The sequence below is a fragment of the Bombina bombina genome, chromosome 7, assembly GCF_027579735.1.
Source record: "Bombina bombina isolate aBomBom1 chromosome 7, aBomBom1.pri, whole genome shotgun sequence".
Lineage (NCBI taxonomy): Eukaryota > Metazoa > Chordata > Amphibia > Anura > Bombinatoridae > Bombina > Bombina bombina.
This window is the reverse complement of record NC_069505.1, coordinates 60,703,513-60,719,022: the sequence shown is the minus strand read 5'-3', so window position 1 is coordinate 60,719,022 and position 15,510 is coordinate 60,703,513. Positions and strand designations below refer to the sequence as shown.

Here is a 15,510-nt window from a genome sequence, read left to right as displayed (position 1 = left end):
AGGCGGCGACTGCTGTCAGGCCTTCGTGGACATTCTTTTTGGCGGTGGTGGGATCTCGGGTGAGTGAGATGATTAACTGGGTGTCGTCGGCATAGGAGACGATGTTGAGGTTGTGGCGTCGGACGATGGCTGCGAGAGTGGCCATTTAGATGTTGAAGAGGGTGGGGCTCAGCGAAGATCCTTGTGGTACACCACAGTTGACTTGTGTGGGTTTGGAGGAGAAGGGCGGGAGTCTGACTTTCTGGGTCCTGCCCGTGAGGAAGGAGGTGATCCATTCCAGTGCTTTGCTGCGGATGCCGGCGTCATGTAGGCGGATGCGGAGGGTGTTGTGGTCGACAGTGTCGAAGGCTGCTGAGAGGTCTAGGAGGATGAGGGCAGCGGTTTCTCCTCGGTCGAGCATGGCGCGGATGTCGTCTGTGGTGGTGAGGAGGGCGGTCTTGGTGCTGTGGTTGCTTCTGAAACCGGATTGTGAGTGGTCCAGGGTGTGGTTGGCTTGGTATCTGGACAGCACTTGGTAACTCTGGATAGCACTTGGTAACTCTGGATAGCACTTGGTAACTCTGGATAGCACTTGGTAACTCTGGATAGCACTTGGTAACTCTGGATAGCACTTGGTAACTCTGGATAGCACTTGGTAACTCTGGATAGCACTTGGTAACTCTGGATAGCACTTGGTAACTCTGGATAGCACTTGGTAACTCTGGATAGCACTTGGTAACTCTGGATAGCACTTGGTAACTCTGGATAGCACTTGGTAACTCTGGATAGCACTTGGTAACTCTGGATAGCACTTGGTAACTCTGGATAGCACTTGGTAACTCTGGATAGCACTTGGTAACTCTGGATAGCACTTGGTAACTCTGGATAGCACTTGGTAACTCTGGATAGCACTTGGTAACTCTGGATAGCACTTGGTAACTCTGGATAGCACTTGGTAACTCTGGATAGCACTTGGTAACTCTGGATAGCACTTGGTAACTCTGGATAGCACTTGGTAACTCTGGATAGCACTTGGTAACTCTGGATAGCACTTGGTAACTCTGGATAGCACTTGGTAACTCTGGATAGCACTTGGTAACTCTGGATAGCACTTGGTAACTCTGGATAGCACTTGGTAACTCTGGATAGCACTTGGTAACTCTGGATAGCACTTGGTAACTCTGGATAGCACTTGGTAACTCTGGATAGCACTTGGTAACTCTGGATAGCACTTGTTTATAGGTGGGTACATTTATCCACCAATCAGCAAGAACAACCTTGGTTGTTCACCAAAAATGGTCCGACATCTAAACTTACATTCTGGGATTTCAAATAAAGATACCAAGAGAATGAAGACAATTTGATAATAGGAGTAAATTAGAAAGTTGCATAAAATTGCATGCTCTATCTGAATCACAAAAGAAAAAATTTGGGTTCAGTGTCCCTTTAACTACTCCTTATCGTTCTATACCAAAATGTTGTACAGCAATGGTAAATCACATGAATTTGGACTATGAACAAAGATTATACATATTGCTAAACAGCACTTATACTCAGAATTATAGTTGCCAGCAGTCCCTGATTTCCAGGTACTTGTCCCTGAAAATGCTACCTCTTGTGCCCAACATTTGGTGTGTGTATGTGTATGTATATATATATATGTGTATATATATATATATATATATATATATATATATATATATATATATACATACATACATATTGTACTATTTTAAATATAATTAACTCCTACAGGAATATTGCTATTATTATTTTTAAATGGGATTACATATTATTTGTCTGCCTAATTTTGATGCTGTGTTGTAACAATAACCATATGCCCAGAAAGTGTTCCAGAGACTGGTATTGTCAGTATTATGGGGTAGGTGTGAGAGCTTGTGCTGTAATCTGTATAATAAGCTATGGATAAAGCTAAATGATATTACTATCAAATGGGTGTTTTGATTGCAGAACTGAGTGGGTGGAGCAGTTGAACAGTAAGTCGTCAATACTCCGTAACATGTAAAGGAGGAAGAAAACTGTTATATGAAGGTGATGCATACATTGTAGACAAAAAAAAAGAAAATATTGGAGATGTGAAAAAAAAGGCTAAAAACCATTAATGATATAATTTAAAAAGACGCATCAAATCATTCACATTCACCTGATGCCGCAAGAATTTTATGTCTGAAAACAATTGAAAAAATAAAAGAAGTTACTAAAATTTCAGAGGAAGTAACATCAAGCATAATACAAAATAATTTCCCCCTTGAAGCAGCAGGAGAACTTCCTAAAAAATAAACTCTTGCCAGACTGATACGTCGACAGCGAACAACACCAAATGGAAACATTTTAAATGATGAATTAAGAAAAACAACCAGAGGAGAAGATTTCATCAGGCACGAAAGTGAAAATGTAAATCTTCTTTCAAAAAAACAACACTGGCTCTGTGACGGAATATTTGACTCAGCTCCTTTAGGGTTTCAGTCGTATACAATACATGTTTTAATAGAAGATAACCGTACCATTAGTATACTGCATATAAAAAAAATAAAAATCAGGAAATTTATAATTTGGATTTTTTTCTTTTATAATACTAAAAATTAGATATCAATCCTATATAAATTACTGTAGATTTTGAAAGAGCAGCAATAAATTGCATGACAAATTTTTTACAAAATACAATAATTTACGGATGTTTCTCCAACATAGGTGTGTCCGGTCCACGGCGTCATCCTTACTTGTGGGATATTCTCTTCCCCAACAGGAAATGGCAAAGAGCCCAGCAAAGCTGGTCACATGATCCCTCCTAGGCTCCGCCTACCCCAGTCATTCTCTTTGCCGTTGTACAGGCAACATCTCCATGGAGATGGCTTAGAGTTTTTTAGTGTTTAACTGTAGTTTTTTTATTCAATCAAGAGTTTGTTATTTTAAAATAGTGCTGGTATGTACTATTTACTCTGAAACAGAAAAGAGATGAAGATTTCTGTTTGTAAGAGGAAAATGATTTTAGCAACCGTTACTAAAATCCATGGCTGTTCCACACAGGACTGTTGAGAGGAATTAACTTCAGTTGGGGGAACAGTGAGCAGTCTTTTGCTGCTTGAGGTATGACACATTCTAACAAGACGATGTAATGCTGGAAGCTGTCATTTTCCCTATAGGATCCGGTAAGCCATTTTTATTCAGACAGTAAATAAGGGCTTCACAAGGGCTTATTAAGACTGTAGACATTTTCTGGGCTAAATCGATTCATATATACACATATTTAGCCTTGAGGAATCATTTAATCTGGGTATTTTTGTAAAATAATATCGGCAGGCACTGTTTTAGACACCTTATTCTCTAGGGGCTTTCCCTAATCATAGGCAGAGCCTCATTTTCGCGCCGGTATTGCGCACTTGTTTTTGAGAAGCATGACATGCAGTCGCATGTGTGAGGAGCTCTGATACATAGAAAAGACTTTCTGAAGGCGTCATTTGGTATCGTATTCCCCTTTGGGCTTGGTTGGGTCTCAGCAAAGCAGATACCAGGGACTGTAAAGGGGTTAAAGATAAAAACGGCTCCGGTTCCGTTATTTTAAGGGTTAAAGCTTCCAAATTTGGTGTGCAATACTTTTAAGGCTTTAAGACACTGTGGTGAAATTTTGGTGAATTTTGAACAATTCCTTCATACTTTTTCGCAATTGCAGTAATAAAGTGTGTTCAGTTTAAAATTTAAAGTGACAGTAACGGTTTTATTTTAAAACGTTTTTTGTACTTTGTTATCAAGTTTATGCCTGTTTAACATGTCTGAACTACCAGATAGACTGTGTTCTGAATGTGGGGAAGCCAAGGTTCCTTCTCATTTAAATAGATGTGATTTATGTGACACTGAAAATGATGCCCAAGATGATTCCTCAAGTGAGGGGAGTAAGCATGGTACTGCATCATTCCCTCCTTCGTCTACACCAGTCTTGCCCACTCAGGAGGCCCCTAGTACATCTAGCGCGCCAATACTCCTTACTATGCAACAATTAACGGCTGTAATGGATAATTCTATCAAAAACATTTTAGCCAAAATGCCCACTTATCAGCGCAAGCGCGACTGCTCTGTTTTAGATACTGAAGAGCATGGGGACGCTGATGATAATGGTTCTGAAATGCCCCTACACCAGTCTGAGGGGGCCAGGGAGGTTTTGTCTGAGGGAGAAATTTCAGATTCAGGGAAAATTTCTCAACAAGCTGAACCCGATGTGATTACATTTAAATTTAAGTTGGAACATCTCCGCGCTCTGCTTAAGGAGGTATTATCCACTCTGGATGATTGTGAGAATTTGATCATCCCAGAGAAACTATGTAAAATGGACAAGTTCCTAGAGGTCCCGGGGCTCCCAGAAGCTTTTCCTATACCCAAGCGGGTGGCGGACATTGTAAATAAAGAATGGGAAAGGCCCGGTATACCTTTCGTCCCTCCCCCCATATTTAAAAAATTGTTTCCTATGGTCGACCCCAGAAAGGACTTATGGCAGACAGTCCCCAAGGTCGAGGGAGCGGTTTCTACTTTAAACAAACGCACCACTATACCCATAGAAGATAGTTGTGCTTTCAAAGATCCTATGGATAAAAAATTAGAAGGTTTGCTTAAAAAGATGTTTGTTCAGCAAGGTTACCTTCTACAACCAATTTCATGCATTGTCCCTGTCACTACAGCCGCGTGTTTCTGGTTCGATGAGCTAGTAAAGGCGATCGATAGTGATTCTCCTCCTTATGAGGAGATTATGGACAGAATCCGTGCTCTCAAATTGGCCAATTCTTTCACCCTAGACGCCACTTTGCAATTGGCTAGGTTAGCGGCGAAAAATTCTGGGTTTGCTATTGTGGCGCGCAGAGCGCTTTGGTTGAAATCTTGGTCAGCGGATGCGTCTTCCAAGAACAAACTACTTAACATTCCTTTCAAGGGGAAAACGCTGTTTGGCCCTGACTTGAAAGAGATTATCTCTGATATCACTGGAGGTAAGGGCCACGCCCTTCCTCAGGATAGGTCTTTCAAGGCCAAAAATAAACCTAATTTTCGTCCCTTTCGTAGAAACGGACCAGCCCCAAGTGCTACGTCCTCTAAGCAAGAGGGTAATACTTCTCGAGCCAAGCCAGCCTGGAGACCAATGCAAGGCTGGAACAAGGGAAAGCAGGCCAAGAAACCTGCCACTGCTACCAAGACAGCATGAAATGTTGGCCCCCGATCCGGGACCGGATCTGGTGGGGGGCAGACTCTCTCTCTTTGCTCCGGCTTGGGCAAGAGATGTTCTGGATCCTTGGGCACTAGAAATAGTCTCCCAAGGTTATCTTCTGGAATTCAAGGGGCTTCCCCCAAGGGGGAGGTTCCACAGGTCTCAATTGTCTTCAGACCATATAAAGAGACAGGCATTCTTACATTGTGTAGAAGACCTGTTAAAAATGGGAGTGATTCATCCTGTTCCATTAGGAGAACAAGGGATGGGGTTCTACTCCAATCTGTTCATAGTTCCCAAAAAAGAGGGAACGTTCAGACCAATCTTAGATCTCAAGATCTTAAACAAGTTTCTCAAGGTTCCATCGTTCAAAATGGAAACCATTCGAACAATTCTTCCTTCCATCCAGGAAGGTCAATTCATGACCACGGTGGATTTAAAGGATGCGTATCTACATATTCCTATCCACAAGGAACATCATCGGTTCCTAAGGTTCGCATTCCTGGACAAGCATTACCAGTTCGTGGCGCTTCCTTTCGGATTAGCCACTGCTCCAAGGATTTTCACAAAGGTACTAGGGTCCCTTCTAGCGGTACTAAGACAAAGGGGCATTGCAGTAGTTCCTTACTTGGACGACATTCTGATTCAAGCGTCGTCCCTTCCTCAAGCAAAGGCTCACACGGACATAGTCCTGGCCTTTCTCAGATCTCACGGATGGAAAGTGAACGTGGAAAAGAGTTCTCTATCTCCGTCGACAAGGGTTCCCTTCTTGGGAACAATAATAGACTCCTTAGAAATGAGGATTTTTCTGACAGAGGCCAGAAAAACAAAACTTCTAAACTCTTGTCAAACACTTCATTCCGTTCCTCTTCCTTCCATAGCGCAGTGCATGGAAGTAATAGGTTTGATGGTAGCGGCAATGGACATAGTTCCTTTTGCGCGCATTCATCTAAGACCATTACAACTGTGCATGCTCAGTCAGTGGAATGGGGACTATACAGACTTGTCTCCGAAGATACAAGTAAATCAGAGGACCAGAGACTCACTCCGTTGGTGGCTGTCCCTGGACAACCTGTCACAAGGGATGACCTTCCGCAGACCAGAGTGGGTCATTGTCACGACCGACGCCAGTCTGATGGGCTGGGGCGCGGTCTGGGGACCCCTGAAAGCTCAGGGTCTTTGGTCTCGGGAAGAATCTCTTCTACCGATAAATATTCTGGAACTGAGAGCGATATTCAATGCTCTCAAGGCTTGGCCTCAGCTAGCAATGGCCAAGTTCATACGGTTTCAATCAGACAACATGACGACTGTTGCGTACATCAACCATCAGGGGGGAACAAGGAGTTCCCTGGCGATGGAAGAAGTGACCAAAATCATTCAATGGGCGGAGACTCACTCCTGCCACCTATCTGCAATCCACATCCCAGGAGTGGAAAATTGGGAAGCGGATTTTCTGAGTCGTCAGACATTACATCCGGGGGAGTGGGAACTCCATCCGGAAATCTTTGCCCAAATTACTCAACTGTGGGGCATTCCAGACATGGATCTGATGGCCTCTCGTCAGAACTTCAAGGTTCCTTGCTACGGGTCCAGATCCAGGGATCCCAAGGCGACTCTAGTAGATGCACTAGTAGCACCTTGGACCTTCAAACTAGCTTATGTATTCCCGCCGTTTCCTCTCATCCCCAGGCTGGTAGCCAGGATCAATCAAGAGAGGGCGTCGGTGATCTTGATAGCTCCTGCGTGGCCACGCAGGACTTGGTATGCAGATCTGGTGAATATGTCATCGGCTCCACCATGGAAGCTACCTTTGAGACGAGACCTTCTTGTTCAAGGTCCGTTCGAACATCCGAATCTGATCTCACTCCAGCTGACTGCTTGGAGATTGAACGCTTGATCTTATCAAAACGAGGGTTCTCAGATTCTGTTATTGATACTCTTGTTCAGGCCAGAAAGCCTGTAACTAGAAAAATTTACCACAAAATATGGAAAAAATATATCTGTTGGTGTGAATCTAAAGGATTCCCTTGGGACAAGGTAAAGATTCCTAAGATTCTATCCTTTCTTCAAGAAGGATTGGAGAAAGGATTATCTGCAAGTTCCTTGAAGGGACAGATTTCTGCCTTGTCTGTGTTACTTCACAAAAAGCTGGCAGCTGTGCCAGATGTTCAAGCCTTTGTTCAGGCTCTGGTTAGAATCAAGCCTGTTTACAAACCTTTGACTCCTCCTTGGAGTCTCAACTTAGTTCTTTCAGTTCTTCAGGGGGTTCCGTTTGAACCCTTACATTCCGTTGATATTAAGTTATTATCTTGGAAAGTTTTGTTTTTGGTTGCAATTTCTTCTGCTAGAAGAGTTTCAGAATTATCTGCTCTGCAGTGTTCTCCTCCTTATCTGGTGTTCCATGCAGATAAGGTGGTTTTACGTACTAAACCTGGTTTTCTTCCAAAAGTTGTTTCTAACAAAAACATTAACCAGGAGATAGTCGTACCTTCTTTGTGTCCGAAACCAGTTTCGAAGAAGGAACGTTTGTTGCACAATTTGGATGTTGTTCGCGCTCTAAAATTCTATTTAGATGCTACAAAGGATTTTAGACAAACATCTTCCTTGTTTGTTGTTTATTCTGGTAAAAGGAGAGGTCAAAAAGCAACTTCTACCTCTCTCTCTTTTTGGATTAAAAGCATCATCAGATTGGCTTATGTGACTGCCGGACGGCAGCCTCCTGAAAGAATCACAGCTCATTCCACTAGGGCTGTGGCTTCCACATGGGCCTTCAAGAACGAGGCTTCTGTTGATCAGATATGTAGGGCAGCGACTTGGTCTTCACTGCACACTTTTACCAAATTTTACAAGTTTGATACTTTTGCTTCTTCTGAGGCTATTTTTGGGAGAAAGGTTTTGCAAGCCGTGGTGCCTTCCATTTAGGTGACCTGATTTGCTCCCTCCCTTCATCCGTGTCCTAAAGCTTTGGTATTGGTTCCCACAAGTAAGGATGACGCCGTGGACCGGACACACCTATGTTGGAGAAAACAGAATTTATGTTTACCTGATAAATTACTTTCTCCAACGGTGTGTCCGGTCCATGGCCCGCCCTGGTTTTTTAATCAGGTCTGATAATTTATTTTCTTTAACTACAGTCACCACGGTATCATATGGTTTCTCCTATGCAAATATTCCTCCTTAACGTCGGTCGAATGACTGGGGTAGGCGGAGCCTAGGAGGGATCATGTGACCAGCTTTGCTGGGCTCTTTGCCATTTCCTGTTGGGGAAGAGAATATCCCACAAGTAAGGATGACGCCGTGGACCGGACACACCGTTGGAGAAAGTAATTTATCAGGTAAACATAAATTCTGTTTTTTTCCATTTTTCTCAATGCCTGTGGAGAAAAATACAATCTTTGGGCTTAAAAATATGGTATAATAATGAAAAAAATACTCTGATCATAAAATGCTTAGAAGCATTAGCATTTGTGCCAGTGGAAGATATAGTTGAAACATTTAATGACTTTGTAAAATCAATAGAAAAACAAAACAGTAACATTTTATCTGAATTTTTAAATTATTTTAAATAAAAACCTGGATTGGCGAACTACAACAAGGTAGAAGAAGAAAACCTACTTTCAATATTACAATGTGGAACACTTTTGAAAGAACTAAACTAGGGTTACCTAGAACAAACAACTCTTTAGAAGGATGGCACAGAGCGTTTGATCAACAAATGTCTGTAACCCACCCACGCATTTACAGACTAGTTAACAATTGAAAACATTGATTCTGGAGTTGAACTGAGAAAACCAAAAAAAAAAAAAAATAAACAGGATAAAGAAAATTTTAGAAAAATACAGTAAACACTCAAGATTAGTCTTTTTAAAGTCAATATCACATAATATATAAGATTTACTTTCATGTCTCAAATATGGCATGTAATTTTAAACAACTTTCCAATTTACTTTTATCACCGATTTTGCTTTGTTTTTTTGGTATTCTTAGTTGAAAGCTAAACCTAGGAGGTTCATATGCTAATTTCTAAGACCTTGAAGGCCGCCTCTAATCTAAATGCATTTTGATAGTTTTTCACCACTAGAAGGCATTAGTTCACATGTTTCATATAGTTAACATTGAGCTCATGCTTGTGAATTTACCATGGAGACAGCTTTGATTGGCTAAAATGCAAGTCTGTCATAAGAACTGAAATAAGGGGGCAGTCTGCTGAGGCTTAGATACAAGGTAATTGCAGAGGTAAAACGTGTATAATTATAACTGTGTTGGTTATACAAAATTGGGGAATTGGTAATTAAGGGATTATCTATCTTTTAAAACAACACAAATTCTGGTGTTGACTCTCCCTTTAAATAAATCAAGAGACATTCGGCTGAGGGCACATACGATCCAAAGTTTTCTGTTATAATCAGTGACTTGGGTGCCGCAACTGCCTCTGTGAACCTATCCATGGGTCCCTACCCTTACAATGTGCTTTTAACACATTATATAATTATAAGTTAATATATTATAATATGTATATGTAAGTTAATATATATGTATGTATATGTGTGTATAATATATATATATATATATATATATATATATATATATATATGTTAATTTAATTGTGTCTTCTTTTTTTGATTCCCAAAATTCCAATAGAGGGCAATCTTTTAATATTTATGTTCTTGTTAAGCAAATAAAACATTATTTTTAATAAATATCATCAAGGTTATTCATATTTTATACCCATTCCACTATTAAAAATGTTTTAGCTAAAACCGTGATTTTTAAGCCTCATTCCCATCCAGCAGCCGGATAAATGTCTTTCAGATTATTATCCGTTGGACAAATGTCCGCTGGATAACAGTCCGGCCACGGTGCTTTACATAGTAATAATATTATGCATTGTAAATGCACAATAAACATGCTGCACTATTTAACCCATGAAATAGGCGCACTGCATTATTTAGTCCCGCTCTGTATCTGTAAATGTATAACATGCACAATGCAGTAATGCAGATTATTCTCATCTCTCTATGCTCAGTCTGTAAAATATAAAGCACACAGGAAGTCGGCAGGCGCTATAGACACCATAGAAGAAAATGCAGATAGGGTAAGTATCTCACTGGCAGTTAAAGTGATGGTAAATTTCAGACTTTAAGAGAAAAATATATTGGTGTACATGCAAACCCGCATAAATATATATTTTTTTTAAAAGTTTATATATATTTTATAATAAAATATTTATAATCCTACTTGGTATCTTTTGTTCCCCCTTTCATTTCTTCTTTTTTGGTTGAGTTCTGATATTTTGAGCAGTCCCACCCATTCTCTACGTAGGCTTCCTAAGGGCTTTGAAAAGGCTGGACTTCAGTAGTGTCATCTGACACACACACTGATTGGATGCTCATTGGAATTGTCATTAAAAAAAAAATAGTTCATCCCAGTGGGCTGGCATAAAAAAAGGTGCACATATACTTTTTAAGGGAAATTAAAACATTTGGGGAAATCCAGAGTTCTTATATAGTATCCTTTATCAGTTTTCTCTAACTGAATCAGTTAAAGTATAACTTGATACATAGCACCTAACTAAGCCACAGTACAAATATACAATAAGGGCCTATAAAGTATTAAAGTCGAAATACCCCTTATATAAAAAGGTAGTGCATCAGCTATTTGTATTCTTAAAGATTACATGTATGGCATTTGATTAGCTAAAGTTTACAATCACTTTAAACTGATTTTGCTGTGCTATTGCATGTATAGATCATTATTATAGCTGTTTTTAACGCCTGATTTGTGATTCTGTTTATGCACAGTATATAGAACTATACACTATGTATACTGATCTATTATAAATTATTGTAAATATTATATTGTAATAGAAGATTATACCAGATTTATAGAGTGTTTTTGTTGGTCTTTTCTTGATGTACACACCTCTTAATAAGAGTTATTTAAGAACACAGACCCAAAAATGTAAATGACATTCAGCTTTCAATACTGTAATAATTGCATTCCTTGAGTGGATATGCCTACTGACAGGGGGAACACCAGATCACTTTTCTTGTTGACACTGTCACCTGTTGGTATCCCACTCATAATAAAAAGCTGAGCTTCTCTTTGGATGAGCAAACCCTGACTCATACAGTGCTGACCCACTATGTTTAGAGAGTAATCTTCTGCAGTCCCTACTAAGAACATAATCACAAGCGATACAGCATGCAAGAACTCATGAACACATAATTCACAATGTGTAAACTTCACTCAGCCCATTAAAAAGGCATTCTACAATGTACACCTAACTCATTTCATGGGCTCTTCCTCAGAGCTCTTCAAGATTTACAAAGATTTTAAATTTGAACAAATTTTATTAAATTGCTCAACTATATATATAAAAAAAGTTTGCTTTGTTAATGTTTTATTTGGGGACTTGTCATGTGTTCTTTAGATGTGTTGCTTTTTTGTTGATATTTTAGCCCAAGTTACACTTATTTAAAGTGAAAACATTTTCCTCACCAACAAAATGTTTGCGTTGTACATCTGTGATGGTTGGACTGATCCGCCAAGGAGTCTGTTGTGAAGGTGAGGATTTGTAGTTCTTAATCTCATTTTATCTTTGTAACACTTTTGTTGGAAGGATTAACCCAGCACTATCTAGGGTCTTGGAAAAGATAAACTCCTAACTCATTGACCCCAGTAGTGATCAACTATAGATACTCTCACAAGCATTGTGGACTCTCAGTGATCAGAACATTATGGCAACCAAAAAAATAAAACAAATGCACCCAGTGATACTAACCAAGAAACACTACCCTAAAGGGGACTGAGCATTACAATGTGTCTTCCAGGGGTAGATTAGAACAAATACCTCCAGTTCTAGTTGCAACAAAAAAAAACCCCACATGTAACATAAATAATTGTAGGACAGTAGAGATGTGTGCACCATATGTTTCCAGCGCACTGTAGCTAATGTCAGTTCTTTGACCTATAAGACCCCCATTTTGAACTTTTGGCCTGTACCATCCAGTAACTGCTGCCTCAACTGGCTCAAGTTCTACTCCCAGTTTCTTTCTGTCTATTTGTCATCCTGTTGGGGCAATATTTTATTTTCCTTCCGATTGTTCTGATTTTGTTACATTCAAAGCTGAAAAATGACCCAAAGATAGAAGATCTTTGTTACAGTATACAGGGAATGGCCAATCACATGTGCTAATTTGTAACTGTATTGCTCTGTGGGGGCGGGATCATGCTCTTTGCATTCTATTGTTATCTTTTCTTTTCTTTGTTGTGTTACTCTACATGAAGTAGGAAAAGGCATAAAACTCTACTTTGTCACAGCCTCTAATGTTTCTTATATGACAAACTGATTCCAAATTGCAGAGTTTAACAGAATCAGAGTCAATAACAAGAGTTATGGAGGATCAAGACAAAGAGCAGTAAAATTCAAGCTCAAATCTAAGGATACAATCCAAGGTTTTCTCAGCAAGCAGAGATCCAGGCAGATAGGAAGCAGTTAACAAATAAGCTTCTACTCTGATTGGCTGAACATGATGTGACCAAACATGTTTAAAGGGACATTAAACACTAAATAAATGCTATATAGAATGAGGCATTCAAAGAAAAGATTAGTCTGAGAATAACATGTAGGTTTTAAAGTTACATTACTATAGTGACAAAATAAGTGTAAAGTTTTAGTGTCTATAAAACAATGGGAGCTGCCATGTTGTAACTTAGGTTACCTTCTCTGCGGTGGCCAATTAGAGACCGTTATATATAGGTCACTAGAGTGTGCAGCCAATGGCTGTGTGGTATATAACAGTGTTCTGCACTTCCCTTTCTAACAGGAACTGAAAAGCTCACAATTTCAGAATGGAATTACAGGAAAAGGGGACAAAATAAATAATGAAAGCTTATTTCAGAGTATTTTTTATATATATAAGATTTATCATTTTATATTACTATTGCAAAGTGTTCAATATCCCTTTAATCATTTAGAAAAGAAGGCAGTTCTTACACAGATACATTAAATTACACTTTTCCCCCCTTAAGTTTGTGGATACATGTGTCACCTGTCCTGCTCTGAGGGTGCCACTCTATGTCCGTCCCCTCCTGGTCAAATTAAAAAGATGTTTGGCGTGGATCCAGTGAAAGGCAGTGGCACAGCACTGGAAGGATACTTATCGGTAATGATTTTTATTTCTTCAGTTAATGCTGTTATTATCACTCAGAAACAATACCCTAACTGTCACTATATGCAAACACGTTCCTAGGTCCCTAAACCAGCTGGGGTTAAGAAGGGATGGCAGCGCGCTTATGTCACTGTAAGTGAGTTCAGGATCCTTGTGTATGATGCCAGTTCCCAATGTAACACAACTATCATACAAGCCATTGATATGAGGTGAGTATACACACTAACCCCTAGTTACATTACTTACTAAAAGTAGGTAAATTTGCATTGTTTAGCAGTTTAGGTACATACCCCTTAAAGCTTCTTCAGAATGATTCTCATATCTCTTCTACTGTGTGCCATTCAAAAAGATATGCATGAGCTCCTGGACTGAAAAACAATCACTGTGTGGCTTGTTATAAAGTCTGTATGCACTCCAGCCTCTCTGGGGGAAAGTGAGGGTAAAAATACATTTTTAAGAATTAAATTACATTTTACAATTTTTTTTTACATATAATTAAATATTTTACAGGGAAGTGAAAAAAAGAAAATGCTGTGATGTGTTGGCGTGCTTGCTTGCATGTATCTATGTACAACTGGGATCTTGCTGCTGATTGGTGGGCTTCACACCCATTCCTCTTTTCATTGGCTCACACGATGTGTTCAGCTAGCTCCCAGTAGTGCATTTCTGCTCTGGAATTGACTCCTAAATAAAATGAACTAGCACATCAGAGCATTTACTTTATGCACTATTTGTTTAATAGCCGTTTCATATGAATGGCCCGTTACCATTGTTAATGGTCTTACACAACATTTCTAATACGTGTAACTTCCGATTCTCCTTGTCTTAATAGGGATGAGCATTTCTCTGTCAGTCCGGTTTTTGCCTCTGATGTCATCCATGCTAACCCCAAAGATATCCCATGTATATTCCGGGTAAGTAAAATCTCACAAATTACGACAGGTATAATATATCTAATTAAAACAACGTGTTTTACAGCACAAAAAAAACTTACATTGAAAGATAAATTACAGTTCTGCAAGAACACATCGTACAGCTATTAGCCTAGGGACAATCCTATTATACAGGTCCACAATACCGTGACATTGGTTACATTACTCTAATGGAAAAGTAAAATGCTCTAAAATATTCTTCATTCAAGAAAATATAAACAATATTCTCTACAGTGGCGTCTCCAGGGCTTAATTATTTGGGGGAGGGCACTTCCCATGAGGACCACCCATGAAGACCACCAGTGTTTTGTGGGTGGGGTTATAACAGGAGGGCACAGACTAAGCATTGTGTGGGAGTGGTCTGTGAGCGGGCTGGGCGAATCCTGTATACAGAGATGCTGGGAAAAAGGAGTGACAATCGCAGTAAGGGGGGCATATGGGGCAAGCATTATGTTTTGGGGGGGGCAGTGCCCCCTCTAGTGACACAACTGACTGCTTGTTTGTACCACTCTGGAATTTTATATATTTTTTTCGCTTTGTCCTCTTTTTTGCCCCTTCTTTCTCTGTAACTTGACTTAAAGCATTTTCTGTTTTCTACCTCCCAGCTACACTGCCCTCTACAAATAAATTCCCTTTTATGCTTGAAACGTTCTTTGCTAAATACTAATCCATATCTAAAATATTTCCTTCCTAGCAATTACTACCATCACAATGAAGTCTTGGAATAATTTAACACATTGCAAGTTGTCAATAAAATAATTTGCCACAAGAGCGTAACCTTAAAGGGACAAACATGATTTCACGACTCAGAAAGATCATGCAATTTTATATAACTTTTCAATTTACTTCTGTTATCTCATTTGCTTTGCTCTTTTGGTATCCTTTGGTGAAAAGCATTACCTAGGTAGCCTCAGGAGCAGCAATGCACTACTGGGAGCTAGCTGCTGATTGGTGGCTGCACATATATGCCTCTTGTAACTGGCTTACCCTATACTACAGTATGTAACTACCAGCAGTACATTGCTGCTCCTTCAGGAAAGGATACCAAGAGAATTAAAAACATTTGATAATAGAAGTAAATTGGAAAGTAATTTTAATTTGTGCATCCTGTTGGCTGCCCTTCGTATCCTGCTGGTTGTTAACTGCCCTCTGAGTCCTTCTGGCTATTAGCTGCCCTCTGAGTCCTGCTGGTCTTTACTTGCCCTTGGTGTCCTGC

At 39.8% G+C, this 15,510-nt stretch overlaps 1 protein-coding gene across 1 annotated transcript in view; it reads left to right on the top strand.

Moving 5' to 3' along the window:
* The window catches only part of LOC128665888 (serine/threonine-protein kinase MRCK alpha), a 420,939-nt gene that overhangs the window by 348,741 nt on the left and 56,688 nt on the right, over nucleotides 1-15,510 (top strand). The window contains exons 23-27 of the mRNA XM_053720136.1: nucleotides 10,215-10,283; nucleotides 11,650-11,755; nucleotides 13,223-13,356; nucleotides 13,444-13,571; nucleotides 14,195-14,276. Coding sequence (XP_053576111.1) covers nucleotides 10,215-10,283; nucleotides 11,650-11,755; nucleotides 13,223-13,356; nucleotides 13,444-13,571; nucleotides 14,195-14,276 — 519 coding nt within the window. The remainder of the gene's footprint in view (nucleotides 1-10,214; nucleotides 10,284-11,649; nucleotides 11,756-13,222; nucleotides 13,357-13,443; nucleotides 13,572-14,194; nucleotides 14,277-15,510) is intronic.